Here is a 24,460-nt window from a genome sequence, read left to right as displayed (position 1 = left end):
TGGCAGTGCTGCACTCCCTCAGTACTGACCCTCTTACAGTGCGGCAGTCCATCAGCACTGACCCTCTGCAGTGCAGCACTCCCTCAGTACTGACCCTCTGACTGTGGCACTCCCTCAGTACTGACCCTCTCACAGTGCGGCACTACCTCAGCACTGACGCTCTGACAGTGCAGTGCTCCCTCAGTACTGACCCTCTGACAGTGCAGCACTCCATCAGTACTGACCCTCTGACAGTGAGGCACTCCCTCAGTACTGTCCCCGTGGCACTGCAGCGCTTCCTCAGTACTGACCCTCTGACAGTGCAGTGCTCCCTCAGTACTGACCCTCTGACAGTGCAGCACTCCCTCAGTACTGACCCTCTGACAGTGCAGCACTCCATCAGTACTGACCCTCTGACAGTGAGGCACTCCCTCAGTACTGTCCCCGTGGCACTGCAGCGCTTCCTCAGTACTGACCCTCTGACAGTGCAGTGCTCCCTCAGTACTGACCCTCTGACAGTGCGGCACTCCCTCAGCACTGACCCTGTGACAGTGCGGTACTCCCTCAGTAGTGACCCTCTGACAGTGCGGCACTCCCCTCACACTTGCCCTCAGACTGACTTGCGGTCACTCCTCAGTACTGACCCTCTGACAGTGCAGCACTCCCTCAGTACTGACCCTCTGACAGTTCAGCACCCTCAATAACTGATCCCTGACAGTGCGGCACTCCCTCAGTCCTGACCCTCTGACAGTGCGCACTCCTCAGTACGAGCCTCTGACAGGCACATCCCTCAGTATGACCTCGACAGTGCCGCCACTTCTCTGACCCTCTGACAGTGCGGAAGTCCCTCAGCCCTGACCCTCTGACAGTGCGGCACTCCCTCAGGACTGACCCTCTGACAGTGCGGCACTCCCTCAGTACTGACCCTCTGACAGTGCAGCGCTCCCTCAGTATTTACCCTCTGACAGTGCGGCACTCCCTCAGTACTGACCCTCTGACAGTGCGGCACTCCCTCCGTTCTGACCCTCTGACAGTGCAGCACTGCCTCAGTACAGTCCCTCTGACAATGCGGTTCTCCCTCATTACTGACCCTCCATCAGTGTAGTACTCCCTCAACACTGGCCCTATGACAGTGCGGCACTCCCTCAGTCCTGACCCTCTAACAGTGCGGATCTCCCTCAGTACTGATCCTCTGACAGTGTAGCACTCCCTCTGTTCTGACCCTCTGACAGTTCAGCACTCCCTCAGTACTGATCCTCTGGCAATGCTGCACTCCCTCAGTACTGACCCTCTGACAGTGTGGCACTCCCTCAGTACTGACCCTCTATCTATGCAGCACTCCCTCAACACTGTCCCTGTGTCAGTGCGGCACTCCCTCTTTCCAGACCCTCTGACAGTGCGGCACTCCATCAGACCAGACCCTCTGGCAGTGCGGCGCTCCCTCGGTATTGACCCTCTGACAGTGCAGCACTACCTCTGTACTGACCCTCTGACTGTGCAGAAGTCCCTCAGCCCTGACCCTGTGACAGTGCGGCACTCCCTCAGGACTGACCCTCTGACTGTGCGGCACTCCCACAGTACTGACCCTCTGACAGTGCGGCACTCGCACAGTACTCACCCTCTGTCAGTGGTGCACTCTCTCAGTACTGACCCTCTGACAGTGCGGCACTCCCTCTGCCCTGACCCTCTGACAGTGCGGCACTCCCTCAGTCCTAACCCTCTGACAGTGCGGCACTCCCTCAGTACTGACCCTCTGACAGTGCGGAACTCCCTCAGTACTGATCCTCTTGCAGTGCTGCACTCCCTCAGTACTGACCCTCTGACAGTGTTGCTCTCCTTCAGTACTGACACTCTGACAGTGCGGCACAACCTCGGTACTGATCCTCTGGCTGTGCTGTATTCCCTCAGTACTGACCCTCTGACAATGTAGCACTCCCTCAGTACTGACCCTCTGACAGTGCAGCACTCCATGAGTTCTGTCCCTCTGACAGTGCGGCACTCCCTCAGTACTGACCCTCTGACAGTGTTGCACTCCATCAGTACTGACTCTCTGACAGTGCGGCACTCCCTCAGTACTGTCCCTCTTACAGTGCGGCACTCCCACATTAATGACCCTCTGACAGTGCGGCACTCCCTCAGTACTGATCCTCTGGCAGCGCTACACTCCCACAGTACTGACCCTCTGACAGTGCGGCACTACCTCAGTATTGACCCTCTGACAGAGCGGCACTCCCTCAGTACTGACCCTCTGACAGTGCAGTACTCCTGCAGTACTGACACTCTGACAGTGAGGAACTCCCTCGGTACTGACCCTCTGACGGTGCGGCACTCCTTCAGTACTGACCCTGTGACACTGCATCGCTTCCTCAGTACTGACCCTCTGACAGTGCAGCACTCCATCAGTACTCACCCTCTGACAGTGCGGCGCTCCCTCAGTACTGTCCCTGTGACAGTGCAGCGCTCCCTCAGTACTGACCCTCTAACACTGCAGCGCTCCATCAACAATATCCCTCTGACTGTATAGCACTCCCTCAGCACTGACCCTGTGACAGTGCGGTACTCCCTCAGTACTGACCCTCTGACAATGCAGCACTCCCTCTGTTCTGACCCTCTGACAGTGCGGCACTCCCGCAGTACTGACCCTCTGACAGTGCAGCACTCCCTCAGTACTGACCCTCTGAAAGTGCAGCACCCCCTCAGTACTGATCCTCTGACAGTGCAGCACTCCGTCAGTACTTACCCTCTGTCAGTGCGGCACTCCCTCAGTACTGATCCTCTGGCAATGCTGCACTCCCTCAGTACTGACCCTCTGACAGTGCAGCACTCCATCAGTACTGACCGTCTGACAGTGCAGCGCTCCCTCAGTACTGTCCCCGTGACACTGCAGCGCTCCCTCAGTACAGACCCTCTGACAGTGCAGCACTCCCTCAGTACTGACCCTCTGAGAATGTAGCACTCCCTCAGTATTGACCCTCTGACAGTGCGGCGCTCCCACAGTAATGAACCTCTGACAGTGCGGCACTCCCTCAGTACTGACCCTCTGAGAATGTAGCACTCCCTCAGTATTGACCCTCTGACAGTGCGGCACTCCCTCAGTACTGACCCTCTGACAGAGGCACTCCCTCAGTACTGACCCTCTGACAGTGCAGTACTCCCTCAGTACTGACCCTCTGACAGTGCGGCGCTCCCTCAGCAGTGACCCTCTGACAGTGCGGCACTCCCTCAGTACTGACCCTCTGACAGTGCGGCACTCCCTCCGTACTGACCCTCTGACAGTGCAGCACTGCCTCAGTACTGTCCCTTTGACAACGCGGTTCTCCCTCATTACTGACCCTCCATCAGTGTAGTACTCCCTCAACACTGGCCCTATGACAGTGCGGTACTCCCTCAGTCCTGACCCTCTAACAGTGCGGATCTCCCTCAGTACTGACCCTCTGACAGTGCGGCGCTCCCTCAGCAGTGACCCTCTGACAGTGCGGCACTCCCTCAGTACTGACCCTCTGACAGTGCGGCACTCCCTCCGTACTGACCCTCTGACAGTGCAGCACTGCCTCAGTACTGTCCCTTTGACAATGCGGTTCTCCCTCATTACTGACCCTCCATCAGTGTAGTACTCCCTCAACACTGGCCCTATGACAGTGCGGTACTCCCTCAGTCCTGACCCTCTAACAGTGCGGATCTCCCTCAGTACTGATCCTCTGACAGTGTAGCACTCCCTCTGTTCTGACCCTCTGACAGTTCAGCACTCCCTCAGTACTGATCCTCTGGCAATGCTGCACTCCCTCAGTACTGACCCTCTGACAGTGTGGCACTCCCTCAGTACTGACCCTCTATCTATGCAGCACTCCCTCAACACTGTCCCTGTGTCAGTGCGGCACTCCCTCTTTCCATACCCTCTGACAGTGCAGCACTCCATCAGACCAGACCCTCTGGCAGTGCGGCACTCCCTCTGTACTGACCCTCTGACTGTGCAGAAGTCCCTCAGCCCTGACCCTGTGACAGTGCGGCACTCCCTCAGGACTGACCCTCTGACTGTGCGGCACTCCCACAGTACTGACCCTCTGACAGTGCGGCACTCGCACAGTACTCACCCTCTGTCAGTGGTGCACTCCCTCAGTACTGACCCTCTGACAGTGCGGCACTCCCTCTGCCCTGACCCTCTGACAGTGCGGCACTCCCTCAGTACTGACCCTCTGACAGTGCGGAACTCCCTCAGTACTGATCCTCTGGCTGTGCTGTATTCCATCAGTACTGACCCTCTGACAATGTAGCACTCCCTCAGTACTGACCCTCTGACAGTGCAGTACTCCTGCAGTACTGACCCTCTGACAGTGCGGCACTCCCTCAGTACTGACCCTCTGACAATGTAGCACTCCCTCAGTACTGACCCTCTGACAGTGCAGCACTCCATGAGTTCTGTCCCTCTGACAGTGCGGCACTCCCTCAGTACTGACCCTCTGACAGTGTTGCACTCCCTCAGTACTGACTCTCTGACAGTGCGGCACTCCCTCAGTACTGACCCTCTGACAGTGCAGTACTCCTGCAGTACTGACCCTCTGACAGTGCGGCACTCCCTCAGTACTGACCCTCTGACAATGTAGCACTCCCTCAGTACTGACCCTCTGACAGTGCAGCACTCCATGAGTTCTGTCCCTCTGACAGTGCGGCACTCCCTCAGTACTGACCCTCTGACAGTGTTGCACTCCCTCTGTTCTGACCCTCTGACAGTTCAGCACTCCCTCAGTACTGATCCTCTGGCAATGCTGCACTCCCTCAGTACTGACCCTCTGACAGTGTGGCACTCCCTCAGTACTGACCCTCTATCTATGCAGCACTCCCTCAACACTGTCCCTGTGTCAGTGCGGCACTCCCTCTTTCCAAACCCTCTGACAGTGCGGCACTCCATCAGACCAGACCCTCTGGCAGTGCGGCACTCCCTCTGTACTGACCCTCTTACAGTGCAGCACTACCTCTGTACTGACCTTCTGACTGTGCAGAAGTCCCTCAGCCCTGACCCTGTGACAGTGCGGCACTCCCTCAGGACTGACCCTCTGACTGTGCGGCACTCCCACAGTACTGACCCTCTGACAGTGCGGCACTCGCACAGTACTCACCCTCTGTCAGTGGTGCACTCCCTCAGTACTGACCCTCTGACAGTGCGGCACTCCCTCTGCCCTGACCCTCTGACAGTGCGGCACTCCCTCAGTACTGACCCTCTGACAGTGCGGAACTCCCTCAGTACTGATCCTCTGGCTGTGCTGTATTCCCTCAGTACTGACCCTCTGACAATGTAGCACTCCCTCAGTACTGACCCTCTGACAGTGCAGTACTCCTGCAGTACTGACCCTCTGACAGTGCGGCACTCCCTCAGTACTGACCCTCTGACAATGTAGCACTCCCTCAGTACTGACCCTCTGACAGTGCAGCACTCCATGAGTTCTGTCCCTCTGACAGTGCGGCACTCCCTCAGTACTGACCCTCTGACAGTGTTGCACTCCCTCAGTACTGACTCTCTGACAGTGCGGCACTCCCTCAGTACTGACCCTCTCACAGTGCGGCACTCGCTCAGCACTGGCCCTCTGACAGTGCGGCACTCCCTCAGTACTGACCCTCTGACAGTGTTGCAGTCCCTCAGTACTGACTCTCTGACAGTGCGGCACTGCCTCAGTACTGACCCTCTGACAGTGCAGCACTCCCTCAATACTGACCCTCTGACATTACGGCATTCCCTCAGTACCTACCCTCTGACAGTGCGGCACTCCCACAGTACTGACACTCTGACAGTGCGGCACTACCTCAGTATTGACCCTCTGACAGAGCGGCACTCCCTCAGTACTGACCCTCTGACAGTGCAGTACTCCTGCAGTACTGACCCTCTGACAGTGAGGAACTCCCTCAGTACTGACCCTCTGACGGTGCGGCACTCCTTCAGTACTGACCCTCTGACAGTGTTGCACTCCCTCAGTACTGACTCTCTGACAGTGCGGCACTGCCTCAGTACTGACCCTCTGACAGTGCGGCACTCGCTCAGCACTGACCCTCTGACAGTGCGGTACTCCCTCAGTACCGTCCCTTTGACAGTGCAGCACTCCATCAGTACTGTCCCTCTGACAGTGCAGCACTTCCACAGTACTGACCCTCTGACAGTGCGGCACTCCCACAGTACTGACCCTCTGACAGTGCGGCAATCCCTCAGTACCGACCCTCTGACAGTGCAGCACTCCCTCAGTACTGACCCTCTGACAGTGCAGCACTCCCTCAGTACTGACCCTCTGACAGTGCAGCACTCCCACAGTACTCACCCTCTGACAGTGCAGCGCTCCCTCAGTACTGACCCTCTGACAGTGCGGCACTCTCTCATTACTGACCCTCTGACAGTGCAGCACTCCCTCAGCACTGACTCTCTGACAGTGCAGCACTCCCTTAGTCCTGACCCTCTGACAGTGCAGCCGTCCCTCAGTACTGACCCTCTGACAGTGCAGCACTCCCTCAGTACTGACCCCCTGACAGTGCGGCACTCCCTCAGTTCTGACCCTCTGACAGTGCAGCACTCCCTCAGTACTGACCCTCTGACAGTGCAGCACTCCCTCAGTACTGACCCTCTGACAGTGCAGCACTCCCTCAGTACTGTCCCTCTGACAGTGCAGCCGTCCCTCAGTACTGACCCTCTGACAATGCGGCACTCCCTCAGTACTGACCCTCTGACAGTGCGGCACTCCCTCAGTTCTGACCCTCTGACAGTGCAGCACTCCATCAGTACTGACCCTCTGACAATGCGGCACTCCCTCAGTACTGACCCTCTGACAGTGCAGCGCTCCCTCAGTACTGACCCTCTGACAGTGCAGCACTCCCTCAGTACTGACCCTCTGACAGTGCAGCGCTCCCTCAGTCCTGGCCCTCTGACAGTGCGGCACTCCCTCAGTACTGACCCTCTGACAGTACAGCACTCCCTCAGTACCGACCCTCTGACAGTGCAGCACTCCCTCAGTACTGACCCTCTGACAGTGCGGCACTCCCTCAGTACTGACCCTCTGACAGTGCGGCGCTCCCTCAGTACTGACCCTCTGACAGTGCGGCACTCCCTCAGTACTGACCCTCTGACAGTCCGGCACTCCCTCAGTACTGACCCTCTGACAGTGCGGCGCTCCCTCAGTACTGACCCTCTGACAGTGCAGCGCTCCCTCAGTACTGACCCTCTGACAGTGCGGCGCTCCCTCAGTACTGACCCTCTGACAGTGCGGCCCTCCCGCAGTACTGACCCTCTGACAGTGCGGCACTCCCTCAGTACTGACCCGCTGACAGTGCAGCAGTCCCTCAGTACTGACCCTCTGATATTGCGGCACTACCTCAGTACTGACCCTCTGACAGTGCAGCAGTCCCTCAGTACTGACCCTCTGACATTGCGGCACTCCCTCAGTACTGACCCTCTGACAGTGCGGCACTCCCTCAGTACTGACCCCCTGACAGTGCTGCGCTCCCTCAGTACTGACCCTCTGACAGTGCTGCGCTCCCTCAGTACTGACCCTCTGACAGTGCGGCATTCCCTCAGTACTGACCCTCTGACAGTGCGGCACTCCCTCAGTACTGACCCTCTGGTGTGCAGAGAGGGGGTGTCGATCTCGGATCCCTCTTACCTTCCAGTTGGTGAGCGGTGTTGTGCCCAGCAGCTTCCCAGTATGGTCGTTGCTGCCCATTAGGTCATCAGTGCAGATGTCGCAGGTGCTGGAGCGGGTCCAGTCCCAATAGGGCAGCGCAAAGTCCTCGTCCTGGGTGAGGTGCCGTATCTCCTTCTCAAAGAACAGCAGGTACTTGCGGTGCCACACCACGAAGGCAGGGCCCATGTGGGCAAAGTTGGGCTCATCGCGTGACTTGATGGGCTTAGCGGCCACATAGTGGACCCAGGTGCAGATGTCGTAGACGGTGGCATTGTGGAAGTAATAGCTGTTGATGTCTGAGGTGTTGCGGGTGACCAGTATGACGTAGCGCTCGCTGACCGTGGTCTTTGCCAGCTGCAGGTAGTCCAGGAAGCGCTGTTTGGCCGCCCAATCCATTTCGTGCAGGCCCGGTCGCACGTTCAGCATCCATTGCTCACACCTGGCCCCTCGGTAGCCGTCCTTGCACTCGCCGCAGTCGAAGCCCGAGAAGCGGCCCTGGCACACGCAGATTTGGTTGTACAAAGATTTGGGCCAGCCCTTGCGGAAGTCCCGCTTGGATAGCTTCGCGTGGCCGTCGCTGGCGGGCACCTGGCAGGCCCCCCGGCTGCTCTCATTGCCGCACACCGAGCCGTCCCCCGTCCATACTGGGCAGCAGGTCTTGCTTCTCAGGGCGCTGCTTGTGGCGCACACCCTGGGGAACTGGGCCCCGGCGCCCGAGGCCAGCACCAGAGGAAGCAGCAGCGGCCACAGCCTCCAAGCCATTTCCACCCCCCTCTTTGGCCACCCCTGACTAGAATGGGTTCCTGCAGCTGACAGACGCCGCATTTATATGATTGCTCGCCCTCCCAGGCTGCGTGTCAGGGCGTTGCAAATGTCTGAACTGACGGGATTGGCATTGCTTCAGTTGGCCGGTCCCTACAGATCTTATCAGCCTCAGTTTAAAGAGCCTCAGTCCCCATTGCTCTGCCGGTCCCGAACGCCAGGATTAACCCTCACCGAACCCAACCAAGGACCGATGTCCCACACCCCTCACACAGACACCGAGGGACAGATGGGCGCGTGATCTCACGCAAGCGGTTGCAGGAATGTGCCGTGCGCCATCCAGCAACTGCCCCCCGAGAACCAGCAGAGAGTCAAAGGCCACTTGGCTCACAGCCCCCCAACTCCTCGCAATGGGCATGGCCCACTTCAGTCAGCATAATGCATTCTGCACCGTGCACTCGCTACCTGTCCACACCCAAATCCACACAGCAGCAGGCAAGAGACTGTACCAGTCAGGCCACTGTGGGGACCTCTGCCAGGGTCGGCAGCAGTTGAACGGAAAACTGCGTGTCAAACTGCTGTAAACTATCTCAGGGAGACCGAGAGTTCCTCTGCTGGTCGCATTGCAGATTGCACAGACCTGAATCCCCTGTGTGAAGGCGATTCCTCAGAGGAAGATTTACAGTCTGCAAGTTCTAAGGGCAGCACGGTAGCATTGTGGATAGCACAATCGCTTCACAGCTCCAGGGTCCCAGGTTCGATTCCGGCTTGAGTCACTGTCTGTGCGGAGTCTGCACATCCTCCCCGTGTGTATGTGGGTTTCCTCCGGGTGCTCCGGTTTCCTCCCACAGTCCAAAGATGTGCTGGTTAGGTGGATTGGACATGCTAAATTGCCCTTAGTGTCCCTTAGTGTTGGGTGGGGTTACTGGGTTATGGGGATAGGGTGGAGGTGTTAACCTTGGGTAGGGTGCTCTTTCCAAGAGCCGGTGAAGACTCGATGGGCCGAATGGCCTCCTTCTGCACTGTAAATTCTATGTCTAATGGGTGGAAGCCCTAAAAGATCCAAACTCACTGATGATTGGCACCTCGCATTCTGAGTGAAGATCTACAAATCTCTCATATCCTTTTAATCCCTGTTATTTATAATCCTTTCCCAACACCCCGACTGTTTGTCTTGTGTGTGTCTGGGAGGAGGTTTTCCGGAATAAATAGACCAGTTGATTATGCTTCCATTATTTCCATTACATGTTCATCTCTTACTCTTTTTATAAATAATCAGTTCGTTAATGTTTTACTTATAAATCTGGTGCCTGTAACCCACTGGAGCAGTCAAGGGTTAAAGGTCTCAGGAAGACGCAAATTATTGGTTCATTCACCTATGTTGGGACACCGGGGTCTGTGGGGCTGGAATTGACCGTTCACTCGCCCAGGGTTTCATAACACTGTCCTGGGAGTGTTTGATGGGGACAGTGTAGAGGGAGCTTTACTCTGTATCTAACCCCGTGCTGTACCTGTCCTGGGAGTGTTTGATGGGGACAGTGCAGAGGGAGTTTTACTCTGTATCTAACCCCGTGCTGTACCTGTCATGGGAGTGTTTGATGGGGTCAGTGTAGAGGGAGCTTTACTGTGTATCTAACCCATGCTGTACCTGTCCTGAGAGTGTTTGATGGGGACAGTGCAGAGGGAGATTTACTCTGTATCTAACCCCGTGCTGTACCTGTCCTGGGAGTGTTTGATGGGGACAGTGTAGAGGGAGCTTTACTCTGTATCTAACCCCGTGCTGTACCTGTCCTGGGAGTGTTTGATGGGGACAGTGTAGATGGATCTTTACTCTGTATCTAACCCCGTGCTGTTCCTGTCCTGGGAGTGTCTGATGGGGACAGTGTAGAGGGAGCTTTACACTGTATCTAACCCCGTGCTGTACCTGTCCTGGGAGTGTTTGATGGGGACAGTGTAGAGGGAGCTTTACTCTGTATCTAACCCCGTGCTGTACCTGTCCTGGGAGTGTTTAATGGGGACAGTGTAGAGGACGATTTACTCTGTATCTAACCCCGTGCTGTACCTGTCCTGGGAGTGTTTGATGGGGACAGTGCAGAGGGAGATTTACTCTGTATCTAACCCAGTCCTATGCCCATCATGGGAGCGGTTCATGGGCCTTCTGGTGGCATCCAGGGAGTGAGGGTCACACATTAGGTGGCTCTTGCCCAAGTTGGAATTGTTTTGATCCTTTTACCCGTTTCTCCGCGGGGGGGCGGGCTTTGCAGATGCAAAGTGTCGGAATATCGAGAACTAAGATTTCTTCTTTGGTCAGAAATGCATAGGCCATCCCAAACCAGGAATGCAACAAATAAGGGACAACAGTCAGACCAGGAGGACGCTCAAAATGGCGGAGAGCTTTGTGGAATTGTTGCCCGCACAATGGTCAACAGAATCCTGTTGGAATTCCTGACGGCTAAATTTCAGCAACAAAGGGGGGATGCCTCTGAAGACCTGGCCGAGGTGGCTGAGCCGATTCGGGTGGCCATAGAGGGAGTGGAGCAACGATTTGAGGCGCAAAATGCGTCGTTCCAGAAGATGGAGGAGTTGGCATGTGACCATGAGGATCGCTCGGCCTCGCTGGTGCCACAGGCAGTGTTGGTGGCGAAGGGCCAGGAAAAGGTAAGGGAGAGGGCGAATGATTTGGAGAATCGCTCGAGGAGGCAGGATCTCCGGATCGTGGTACTGCCTGAGGGGACTGAGGGTGTGCAAGCCGCAAACTACGTAGTGAAGATGTTTGAGAAGCTGATGGGGTCTTCGGCCGACCTGCTGAAGTGCATCGGTTGCTGAGGAGGAAGGTGAAAGTGGGAGAGTTGCCGAGGGCCAAGATTGTGCGGCTGAATGGATAGCTGGAGAAGAAGTATCTGCGGTCGGCAAAGAGATTAGAGAGTGCGACTGGGAAGGCCATGCTGTACGTATTTATCAGGACCTGGGACTGGAAATGGCCAAGCAACGAGCCGGGTTCAATAGGGTCAAAGTGACCCTAATCAGGGACAAAGTGAGGTTCGGCGTGTTGAAGCCTGCTCGTTTGTGGGTCACGTACCAGGATCGGAGGAACTATTTTGATCCGCGAGTCGGTTTATGAGAAACCTTGGACTTGGGAACTGATAAGTACATGGGGAGTTGGTGGATACACCTGTGAGTGAATTGTTTGTGTTCATGCCGGGTTTGATTAATGCCTGTTGTTGTTTTTCCCGCTGTGTTTACGTAGTTACTAGTTATATGTGTTGAATTGTATATGCTGTGTGGGAGTTGTGTTAGTCATGTGTAAAAATGTCTGGATTTCGGTCGGTGGGAGAGAGAGGGAAGTGGGGATGGAGAAGGGCATGAGGGCTGGAATGAGCAGAACGGGTGGACGGGCGCTCTGGGGTGGTGAAGGTGGTTGCCTCGGGTGAGGGTTTCCATGCCAGCAGGTAGGCTAATTATCGGGAGTGAAGTAGGGGGGGGTAGATCTGTGGAGCAAGATGAAGAGGGGTGGCTCAGCCAAGATGGTTCTCATTGTTATTTGTTGGGGGGGAGTGTGCGTTTGGATGGGCGGGTTGCTTGGTGCTGGGGTTCGGGGGGGGGGGGATTTGCTGACGTGGATGGTGTTGGTGTGTTGTAATTGGTTAAGGGAGATGGCGGCGGCCATCCTGGGGAGGGTCTGGAGGGAAACAAGAGGATTCAGAGGAGCCTCTTAAGGACGCGGTGTTGCTGAATGGGCCGGGGGGGAGGTGGGGGGGGGGGGGGGGGGGGGGCTATGGGGGGGGGGGGGGGGGGTGAAATGACCCGGCTGATATCTCGGAACGTTTGGGGATTAAATGGTCCGATGATCAACGTTGCGTGTCTTTGCTCCTTTGAAGAGTTTGAAGGCAGATATAGTGTTCTTGCAAGAGATGCGTTTGAAGGTCGTGGAGGTTGAGGAAATGTTGTGTGGGACAGGTATCCCAATCAGGGATGGACATGAAGACGAGGGGGTGGCAGTGCTGGAGTGTAAGAGGGCACCAGATATCTGAAGGACCTGTTGGGGTATGCGGAGTGGATGGGCGAGGTGGGACCATGGCAGTTTGAGAGGCCGAGAGAGAAGGCACTCATTCTTTCTGCATATTCACCGAATGTATTCACGGATTAATGTTCTCGTCCTGGGAAAGACGTTATTGGCGGGGATAGTTGGGTCGGAATATTCGGTGATCGTGGTGTCCGCCCACGCGTCGCATTGAGCGGACTTGTGGATGGAAAGGGGAAGCTCCCAGCGACTGCAGTGGAGGTTAGATGTGTTAGCTGACAAGGGGATTTGCGATAAGATGGGGATGGCTATCCGGAACTATGTGGAGCACAATAAGACGGCTGAGGTTTCTGTCTCTGTGTTATGGAAGGTGTTGAGGGCGGTGGTTCGAGGGTTTTATCTCTATCTGGGTGCACAGGGAGGAGGTGGCGAGGCAGAGGCTGGTGGAAGCTATTCAGGCGGTAGAACGGAGGTGTGCGGTGACCCCGGAGGAGGCGTTGTCAAAGGAAAGGAAGGAGCTCCAAATGGCATTTGGGCTTATGTGTTCCTTGGAAGGCAGCGGGACAATTGCGTCGACCCAGAGGGGCGATGTCTGAGCCTAGGGAAAATGCCTGCAGGATTCTTGCACACCAGCTGAGGAGGCAGATGGCGGCGAGTGAGTTTGGGGGACGAGAGACTGTGGGGGCGAGGTGGTCACTGAGCCAGGGGAGTGAAGGGGGTATTTGAGGCTTTTTACTGGAAATTGCACAGTTCGGAGCCCCCGGCGGGGAATGAGGGTGTGAGGTGGTTTCTGCAAGGATTGGAGTTCCTGATGGTGGAGGGCGGGAAGGTGCAGGGGGTTGGGTGCTCGATTGGGCTGAGGGAGGTAATGGGATGTGTGGGGTCAAGGCAGTTAGGGAAGGCCCCGGGCCTAGACTGGTTCCCGGCAGTTTTATAAGCAGTTTGGTTCAGAATAGGGGCCCCTCATAGACGAAGTGTATAATGGTACAACGGGGCTGGTTTAGCTCACTGAGCTAAATCGCTGGCTTTTAAAGCAGACCAAGCAGGCCAGCAGCACGGTTCGATTCCCGTACCAGCCTCCCCGGACAGAGGCCGGAATGTGGCGACTAGGGGCTTTTCACAGTAACTTCATTGAAGCCTACTCGTGACAATAAGCGATTTTCATTTTCATTTCATTTTTCATAATGAGTCGGTGGGGAATGAGGAGCTTCCGGTCTCCCTGTCTCGGGCTTCCATTTCCCCCATTTTAAAACAGGACAAGGACCCGGAGCAGTGTGGGCCATATCGCTCAATATCACTGTTGAATGTGGGCAGGAAACTATTGCTGAGAGTGCGAGCAATGTCTACAGACAACTGTGTGCAGAGGTGAAAGGGGATGACCAGGCGGGCTATCTGACAGGGTGGCAGCTCTCAGCTAGTGGCCGACAAAAGCTCTTTGCTTTAGGAATTGAGTTGTTGGCTATGGCACATAGGACATTGGTCGGGGTGGAGGGGTATTATCGGCGGCTGGAGGGAGGGGATGGAGCATCGAGTCTCGCTGTGTGCACACGTTCTCGTCCTGTATGTTTCAATCCTGTGGAGAGCTTTGTTAGGGTTATGGGGATACTGGGGGAGTTTAGTTTGTATTTGATGAATAAGCTTGTGTCTTGGGTTACTCCAAAGGTTCTTTATGATTCGGACACAAGGTAATAAAGAGAACAACGACAAAAGTTTGTCTACTCTACTTTATTAGCAAAGAATAATACAAATAAGAAGATAACATAAAAAGAATACTCCAAGAATCTCACACCCATCTGCTCTTCAGGGACCCCGGTGTCGATGGCGACTGGCATCTATTGCGACTCAGGTCCGAGGTGAAGTCCAACGAACGCGCAAAAGGGCCTGATATTTATACAGTGGAGTAAATAAGTCCAATAGATAAGCAGTTTGGAAAGTCAGCAAGGTTCACAAGATCGCCTGAGTCTGGACACCTGGTGCCTCATGTTGCAGTAAACATCCTGGTGCCTCATGTTGCAGTAAACATCCTGGTGCCTCATGTTGCAGTAAACATCCTGGTGCCTCCTGTTGCAGTAAACATCCTGGTGCCTCATGTTGCAGTAAACATCCTGGTGCCTCCTGTTGCAGTAAACATCCTGGTGCCTCATGTTGCAGTAAACATCCTGGTGCCTCATGTTGCAGTAAACATCCTGTTGCCTCATGGTGCAGTAAACCATAAGACCATAAGACATAGGAATGTAAGTAAGGCCATTCGGCCCATCGAGTCCACTCCGCCATTCAATCATGGCTGATGGGCATTTCAACTCCACCTACCAGCATTCTCCGCGTAGCCCTTAATTCCTCGCGACATCAAGAATTTATCTATCTCTGCCTTGAAGCCATTTAGCGTCCCGGCCCCCACTGCACTCCGCGGCAATGAATTCCACAGGCCCACCACTCTCTGGCTGAAGAAATGTCTCCGCATTTCTGTTCTGAATTTACCCCCTCTAATTCTAAGGCTGTGCCCACGGGTCCTCGTCTCCTCGCCTAACGGAAACAGTTTCTTTGCGTCCACCCTTTCTAAGCCATGTATTATCTTGTAAGTTTCTATTAGATCTCCCCTTAACCTTCTAAACTCCAATGAATACAATCCCAGGATCCTCAGCCGTTCCTCATATGTTAGACCCGCCATTCCAGGGATCATCCGTGTGAATCTCCGCTGGACACGCTCCAGTGCCAGTATGTCCTTCCTGAGATGTGGGGCCCAAAGCTGGACACAGTACTCCAAATGGGGCCTAACCAGAGCCTTATAAAGGCTCAGTAGCACATCGCTGCTTTTATATTCCAACCCTCTTGAGATAAATGACAACATTGCATTCGCTTTCTTAATCACGGATTCAACCTTCATGTTTACCTTTAGGGAATCCTCGACTAGCACTCCCAGATCTCTTTGTACTTTGGCATTATGAATTTTCTCACCGTTTAGAAAGTAGTCTATGCTTGGATTCTTTTTTCCAAAGTGCAAGACCTCACATTTGCTCACGTTGAATTGCATCAGCCATTTTCTGCACCACTCTCCCAAACTGTCTAGGTCCTTCTGCAGCCTCCCCACTTCCTCAGCACTACCTGCCTGACCACCTAACTTCGTATCATCGGCAAACTTCGCTAGAATGCCCCTAGTCCCTTCATCCAGATCATTAATATATATGGTGAACAGCTGCGGCCCCAACACTGAACCCTGTGGGACACCGCTGGTCACCGGCTGCCATTCCGAAAAAGAACCTTTTATCCCAACTCTCTGCCTTCTGTCAGACAGCCAATCCTCAACCCATGCCAGTAGCTCACCTCGAACACCATGGGCCCTCACCTTACTCAGCAGCCTCCTGTGTGGCACCTTATCAAAGGCCTTTTGGAAATCCAGATAGACCACATCCACTGGGTTTCCCTGGTCTAATCTACTTGTCACCTCCTCAAAGAATTCTAACAGGTTCGTCAGGCACGACCTCCCCTTACTAAATCCATGCTGACTTGTTCTAATCCGACCCTGCTCATCCAAGAATTTAGAAATCTCATCCTTAACGATCGATTCTAGAATTTTACCAACAACCGAGGTTAGGCTAATTGGCCTATAATTTTCCATCTTTTGTCTTGATCCTTTCTTGAACAAGGGGGTTACAACAGCGATCTTCCAATCGTCCGGGACTTTCCCTGACTCCAGTGATTTTTGAAAGATCTCAACCAACGCTTCCGCTATTTCTTCAGCCACCTCCCTCAGAACTCTAGGATGTAGCCCATCGGGGCCAGGAGATTTGTCAATTTTAAGTCCTTTTAGCTTTTTTAGCACCATCTCTTTTGTAATGGCAACCATACTCAACTCAGCCCCCTGACCCTTTATAATTTTTGGGATATTACTCATGTCTTCCACTGTGAAGACAGACGCAAAGTACTTATTACGTTCTCCAGCCATTTCCTCGTCTCTCATCACTAGCCTTCCAGAATCAGTTTGAATTGGCCCAATGTCTACTTTGGCCTGTCGTTTGTTTCTTATGTATTGAAATAAACTTTTACTATCATTTCTTATATTACTAGCTAGCCTGCCTTCATATTTGATCCTCTCCTTCCTTATTTGTCTCTTTGTTAACCTCTGTTTGTTTTTGTAGCCTTCCCAATCTTCTGATTTCCCAGTGCTTTTGGCCACTTTATAGGATCTCTCTTTTTCTTTGATACATTTCCTGACCTCCTTTGTCAGCCCTGGCTGTCTAATCCCTCCCCGGATAATCTTTCTTTTCTTGGGGATGAACCTCTGTACAGTGTCCTCAATTATGCATACAAACTCCTGCCATTTTTGCTCTACTGTCTTTCCCACTAGGGTCTGCTTCCAGTCGATTTTCGCCAGTTCCTCTCTCATGCCCTCGTAATTACCTTTATTTAACTGTAACACCATTACATCCGATTTTGCCTTCTCTCTTTCAAACTGCAGACTGAACTCAACCATATTATGATCGCTGCTTCCTAAGTGTTCCCTTACTTTAAGATCTTTTATAAAGTCTGGTTCATTACATAGCACTAGGTCCAGAATAGCCTGCTCCCTTGTGGGCTCCATGACAAGCTGTTCCAAAAAGCCATCTTGTAAGCATTCCATGAATTCCTTTTCTTTGGATCCACTGGCTACGTTATTTACCCAATCCACCTGCATATTGAAGTCCCCCATGATCACCGTGACCTTGCCTTTCTGACATGCCTTTTCTATTTCCCGGTATATGTTGCGCCCCTGGTCCTGACCACTGTTAGGAGGTCTGTACATAACTCCCATTATGGTTTTTTTGCCTTTGTGGTTCCTCAATTCTACCCACACAGACTCCACATCATCCGACCCTATGTCGTTTAGTGCCATAGATTTAATTTTGTTCTTAACTAACAAGGCAACCCCACCCCCTCGGCCCACCTCCCTGTCTTTTCGATAGGTTGTATATCCTTGGATGTTTAACTGCCAGTCCTGAACCCCCTGCAGCCATGTCTCTGTGATGCCTACCACATCATAATCATTCACGATGATCTGTGCCATTAGATCGTCTACTTCCTGGTGCCTCATGTTGCAGTAAACATCCTGGTGCCTCATGTTGCAGTAAACATCCTGGCCCTGGAAGGCTGCCAAGTATCCCCACAGTGAACAGAATTAACCCATCCCTTACATTCCACCCCCAAGATAATTGGGATCATTCACAGTTGTCTTTGATGGTCCCTTTGTTTAGGAACAGCCTTCAACACAGGAATGGGTGCTTCTTAAAAATAGGTCACAAGCATTGAGTAAAACTAAAAGTGAGTTGTAAAGTTTTATTCGTAAGGGCCTCTCGACATCCTTTCACAGGTACATTTGGTTGTCATAAATACAAGATACATATCGCAAAAGTAAGTACAAAGAACATGAGGAAGCCTTGCACCATCGAGGCTTCCTCAGGATCCCAACCACTCCGTAGCCCAACTCCAAAGAGTGTTGTTTGAGTTTTTTAATGTGTTTTGCGAAGTCAGTGATATTTTTGGTTTTCTCCCATGTCAATTGTGAGTGTGATGCTAAGACCGGGTCATGGGATGAGCTTTTGACCTGGAATTGACTATTTAAATCATATTGAGTTGCCATACACAGATTATGTGTTTAACTAAACTAAAATAAATGCAATTTTAACTTGTGAGTTAGATATAATAAATTTCCAGTTTTCACAGGGTGAGATCTTCCACCCCTTATCTCTTTATTATTCTTGGTCACTTTCTTCCTCTCGCCCTTGAGTGGGGTGATCTGTGCAGGGAGAAAATTCACTACAGGTATCAGTGCGTTTGATTCTATCCCAAATGATTTTAAAGTCAGTTTCTCTATGGAGTACAGGGAAGTGTCTTGATCACTTCATATGAACACAAGACATAGGAGCAGAATTAGGCAACTCGGCCCATCGAGTCTGCTCCGTCATTCAATCATGGCTGATATTTTTCTCATTCCCATTCTCCTGCCTTCTTCCCATAGCCCCTGATCCCCTTATTAATCAAGAACCTATCCATCTCTGTCTTAAAGACACTCAGTGATTTGGCCTCCACAGTCTTCTGCGGCAAAGTGTTCCACAGATTCACCACCCTCTGGCTGAAGAAATTCCTCCTCGTCTCTGTTTTAAAGGATCGCCCCTTTAGTCTGACATGGCGTCCTCTGCTACTTTTTCCGACAAGTGGAAACATCCTCTCCACCTCCACTCTATCCAGGCCTCGCAGTATCCTGTAAGTTTCAATAAGATCCACCCTCATCCTTCTAAACTCCAACGAGTACAGACCCAGAGTCCTCAACCGTTCCTCATACGACAAGTTCTTCATTCCAGGGATCATTCTTGTGAACCTCCTCTGGACCCTTTCCAAGGCCAGCATATCGTTCCTTAGATACGGGGCCCAAAACTGCTCCCATACTCCAAATGGGGTCGGACCAGAGCCTTATACAGCCTCAGAAGTACATCCCTGGTCTTGTATTCTAGCCCTCTCGATATGAATGCTAACATTGCATTTGCCTTCTTAACTGCCGACTGAACCTGCACACTAATCTGTAGAGAATCATGAACAAGGACACGCAACTCCCTTTGTGCTTTTGATTAGGGACTTATTTAGCTCACTGGGCTAAATCGCTGGCTTTTAAAGCAGACCAAGCAGGCCAGCAGCACGGTTCGATTCCTGTATCAGCCTCCCCGGACAGGCGCCGGAAGTGGCTTTTCACAGTAACTTCATTGAAGCCTACTCGTGACAATAAGCGATTTTCATTTTTTCATTTTCATTTCATTTCTTAAGCATTTCCCCATTTAGAAAATAGTCTATGCCTAAATTCCCCCTGATTTTCCACATTGTATTTCATTTGCCACTTCATTGCCCACTCTCCTAGCTTGTCCAAATCCTTCTGTAGCCCGCCTGCGTCCTCAATACTACCTGTCCCTCCACAGATCTTTGTATCATCTGCAAACTTAGCAACAGTGCCTTCAGTTCCATCTTCCAGATCATTAATGTATATTGTGAAAAGTTGTGGTCCCAGTCACCGGCTGCCATCCTGAAAACATAGACCACAGAACATTACAGCACAGTACAGGCCCTTCGGCCCTCGATGTTTCGCCGACCTGTGAAACCACTCTAAAGCCCATCTACACTATTCCCTTATCGTCCATATGTCTATCCAATGACCATTTGAATGCCCTTAGTGTTGGCGAGTCCACTACTGTTGCAGGCAGGGCATTCCACGTCCTTACTACTCTCTGAGTAAAGAACCTACCTCTGACATCTGTCCGATATCTATCTCCCCTCAATTTAAAGTTATGTCCCCTCGTGCTGGACATCACCATCCGAGGAAAAAGACTCTCTGTCCACCGTATCTAATCTTCTGATCATCTTGTATGCCTCAGTTAAGTCACCTCTTAACCTTCTTCTCTCAAACGAAAACAGCCTCAAGTCCCTCAGCCTTCCCTCATAAGATCTTCCCTCCATACCAGGCAACATCCTGGTAAATCTCTTCTGCACCCTTTCCAATGCTTCCACATCCTTCCTATAATGCGGCGACCAGAATTGCACGCAATACTCCAAATGCGGCCGCACCAGAGTTTTGTACAGCTGCAACATGACCTCATGGCTCCGAAACTCAATCCCCCTACGAATATAAGCTAACACACCGTGCACCTTCTTAACAACCCTCTCAACCTGGATGGCAACTTTCAAGGATCTATGTACATGGATACCGAGATCTCTCTGCTCATCCACATTACCAAGAATCTTCCCATTAGCCCAGTACTCTGTCTTCCTGTTATTCCTCCCAAAATGAATCACCTCACACTTTTCTGCATTAAACTCCATTTGCCACCTGTCAGCCCAGCTCTGCAGCTTATCTATATCCCTCTGTAATCTGCAACATCCTTCCGCACTGTCCACAACTCCACCGACTTTAGTGTCATCTGCAAATTTATTCACCCATCTTTCTACGCCTTCCTCCAGGTCATTTATAAAAATGACAAACAGCTGTGGCCCCAAAACAGATCCTTGTGGTACGCCACTAGTGACTGGACACCAATCAGAACATTTCCCAACAACCACCACCCTTTGTCTTCTTCCAACTAGCCAATTTCTGATCCAAACTGCTAAATCACCCTGAATCCCATGCCTCTGTATTTTCTGCAATAGCCTACCGTGGAGAACCTTATCAAACGCTTTACTGAAATTCATATACACTACATCAACTGCTTTACCTTCGTCCACCTGTTTGGTCACATTCTCAAAGAATTCAGTAATGTTTATGAGGCACGTCCTACCCTTCACAAAACCGCGTTGACTATCTCTAATCAAATTATTCCTTTCCAGATGATTATACATCCATAGAATTCATAGAATTTACAGTGCAGAAGGAGGCCATTCGGCCCATCGAGTCTGCACCGGCTCTTGGAAAGAGCACCCTACCCAAGGTCAACACCTCCCCCTATCCCAATAACCCAGTAACCCCACCCAACACTAAGGGCAATTTTGGACACTAAGGACAATCCACCTAACCTGCACATCTTTGGACTGTGGGAGGAAACCGGAGCACCCGGAGGAAACCCACGCACACACGGGGAGGATGTGAGGACCCCGCACAGACAGTGACCCAAGCCGGAATCGAACCTGGGACCCTAGAGCTGTGAAGCCATTGTGCTATCCACAATGCTACCGTGCTGACCTCTATCTCTTATAAACCTTTCCAAGACTTTGCCCACAACAGAAGTAAGGCTCACTGGCCTATAGTTAGCGGGGTTGTCTCTACTCCCCTTCTTGAACAAGGGGACAATATTTGCTATCCTCCAGTCTTCTGGCACTATTCCTGTAGACAATGATGACATAAAGATCAAGCTTCCCAGAGAATCCTAAGATAAATCCCATCCGGCCCAGGGGACTTATCTATTTTCACACTTTCCAGAATTGCTAACACCTCCTCCTTATGAACCTCAAGCCCTTCTAGTCTAGTATCCTGTATCTCAGTATTCTCCTCGACAACATTGTCTTTTTCCTGTGTGAATACTGAAGAAAAATATTCATTTAGCACCTCTCCTATCTCCTGGGACTCCAAGCACAACTTCCCACTACTGTACTGTCCTTGACTGGCCCTACTCTTACCCTAGTCATTCTTTTATTCCTGACATATCTATGGAAAGTTTTAGGGTTATCCTTGATCCTACCTGCCAAAGACTTCTCATGTCCCCTCCGAGCTCTTAGCTCTCTCTTTAGGTCCTTCCTTGCTAACTTGTAACTCTCGAGTGCCCTAACTGAACCTTCACGTCTTATTTTTACATAAGCCTCCTTCTTCCTCTTGACAAGTGTTTCACCTACTTTAGTAAACCACGGTTCCCTCGCTCGACCACTTCCTCCCTGCCTGACAGGTACATACTTATCAAGGACATGCAGTAGCTCTTCCTTGAACAAGCTCCACATTTCCATTGTACCCATCCCCTGCAATTTCCCTCCCCATCCGATATATCCTAAGTCTTGCCTCATCGCATCATAATTGCCTTTCCCCCAGGTAGAACATCGTGGTCCCAGGTACCAACTCATGCCGCATGTTCACCCACCTTATTCCGGATGCTCCTGGCATTGAAGTAGACACACTTTAAACCACCTTCCTGCCTGCCGGTACACTCCTCACTACTCTTAACCTCCTGTATACTGGAGCTACAATTTAGGTTCCCAATCCCCTGCTGAACTAGTTTAAACCCTCCCGAAGAGCATTAGCAAATTTCCCCCCCAGGATATTGGTACTCCTCTGGACCCCTTTATCCCCATTCTCTGCCTTCTGCCAGTCAGCCAATCCTCTACTCTAAGGATCTTACCCTTAACACCATGGGCTCTTAACTTATTTAACAGTTTCATGTGAGGCACCTTGTCAAAGGCCTTCTGGAAATCTAAATACATCATGTCCACTTTGTCTAACTTCCTTGTACCTACTCAGAGAACTCTAACAGATTTGTCAGACATTTTTTTTTTTTTTATAAATGTTTTTATTCAGTTTTCATATTTTATATTGAACAAATTACAAATTGTTAGGAGAGAAAAAGAACAAAAAAAAAAAAAAAAAAAAAAAAAAAAAAAAAAAAAACAACAAACAAACACGCAAAAATTAACATACATATTTACAGGTAAGCATCTTCGTAGTAGTAACTGCGCCCGCCCCCCCCCCCCCCCCCCAACATGTTTATTTAGTTTGGTTTTGGGCCTTAGCTAGCCATCGAACCCCCGTACCGAACCTGTAGCCCCTCCCGCTACCTTCCCCCGACTATTCTTCCTCTTGTACATTGGCCACAAATAGGTCCCGGAACAGTTGCATGAATGGCTCCCACGTTCTGTGGAAGCCGTCGTCCGACCCTCGGATGGCAAATTTGATTTTCTCCATTTGGAGAGATTCCGAGAGGTCGGACAGCCAATCCGCAGCTCTGGGCGGTGCTGCTGACCGCCAGCCAAACAGGATTCTACGGCGGGCGATCAGGGAGGCAAAGGCAAGGGCGTCCGCCCTCCTCCCCAGGAATAGATCTGGCTGTTCTGAAACCCCGAAGACCGCCACTATCGGGCATGGCTCCACCCTCACTCCCACCACTTTGGACATAACCTCGAAGAAGGCTGTCCAGTACTCCACGAGTCTGGGGCAAGACCAGAACATGTGGGCGTGGTTGGCCGGGCCTCTTTGGCACCGTTCACATCTGTCTTCCACCTCCGGGAAGAACCTACTCATACGGGTTCTTGTTAAGTGGGCTCTATGTACCACTTTTAGTTGCGTCAGGCTGAGCCTTGCGCACGTGGAGGTGGAGTTGACCCTATGCAGTGCTTCGCTCCAGAGTCCCCACCCTATCTCCATCCCCAGGTCGTCCTCCCATTTCCTTCTTGTTGCGTCCAGTACGGTGTCGTCCCTATCTACCAGTCGGTCATACATGTCACTACAGTTCCCTTTCTCTAGGATACTTGCGTCCAGTAGGTCTTCCAGTAGTGTCTGTCGTGGCGGTTGTGGGTACGTCCTTGTCTCCTTTCGTAGGAAGTTTTTGAGCTGCAGGTACCGTAGCTCGTTCCCCCCAGCTAGCTGAAACTTCTCTGTCAGTTCGTCCAGTGTTGCGATCCTGTCGTCCGTGTATAGGTCCCTGACTGTCAGTGTCCCCCCGTCCTGCCTCCACCTTTTGAAGGTGGCGTCAGTCAGTGCTGGTGTGAACCTATGGTTGTTGCAGATGGGAGCCCTGTTCGACATTTTGGTCAGGCCAAGTTGCTGCCGCAGTTGGTTCCAGGATTGGAGGGTGGCTGTCACCACTGGGCTGCTGGAGTGTTTTTTGGGTGGGGATGGGAGTGCTGCCGTGGCGAGGGCCCGGAGGGAGGTTCCCATGCAGGAGGCCTCCTCCGCACGCACCCACTCAGCCTCTGGCTCCTGGATCCATCCCCTTACTCGCTCGGCTGTTGCTGCCCAGTGGTAGAATTGTAGATTCGGGAGGGCTAGCCCTCCCCTGGTTTTTGTTTTTTGTAAGACCTTCTTTGGGATCCTAGCATTTTTACCCCCCCATACGAACGCCATGATGAGTTTGTCCAGCGCTTTGAAAAAGGCCTTGGGGATGTAGATCGGAATGGATCTAAACAGGAAGAGGAACCTGGGCAGTACGTTCATTTTGATCGTCTGAACTCTCCCCGCGAGGGAGAGCGGGAGTGTGTTCCATCTTTGCAGGTCCTTTTTAACTTCCTCCGTCAGGCTGGTGAGGTTCCATTTGTGGATCCCTTTCCAGTCATGGGCTATTTGGATCCCCAGGTAGCGGAATTTATGTCGGGCTTGATTGAACGGCAGCCCCTTTAGTGCTGCCCCCCCCCCCCCTTGCGGGTGTACTGGGAAGATCTCACTTTTGCTCATGTTGAGTTTGTAGCCCGAGAAGGCTCCAAACTCTTTCAGGAGCGCGATGATTCCGTCCATGCTGCTTTGTGGGTCCGAGATATAGAGGAGCAGATCATCCGCATAGAGTGAGACTCTGTGCTCTCTACCTCCCCTTCGGATCCCCCTCCAATTTTTTGCTGC

General features: G+C 52.2%; 1 protein-coding gene across 1 annotated transcript in view; it reads right to left on the bottom strand.

The window, feature by feature from the left end:
- LOC119954801 (tyrosinase-like) overlaps positions 1-8,396 on the bottom strand; it is a 36,388-nt gene extending 27,992 nt beyond the window's left edge. The window contains exon 1 of the mRNA XM_038780342.1: positions 7,614-8,396. Coding sequence (XP_038636270.1) covers positions 7,614-8,396 — 783 coding nt within the window. The remainder of the gene's footprint in view (positions 1-7,613) is intronic.
- Positions 8,397-24,460: the final 16,064 nt, after the last annotated feature.

Source organism: Scyliorhinus canicula, chromosome 20 (genome assembly GCF_902713615.1).
Source record: "Scyliorhinus canicula chromosome 20, sScyCan1.1, whole genome shotgun sequence".
NCBI lineage: Eukaryota > Metazoa > Chordata > Chondrichthyes > Carcharhiniformes > Scyliorhinidae > Scyliorhinus > Scyliorhinus canicula.
The sequence above is the reverse complement of the archived record's forward strand: the minus strand, read 5'-3'. Positions and strand labels throughout refer to the sequence as shown.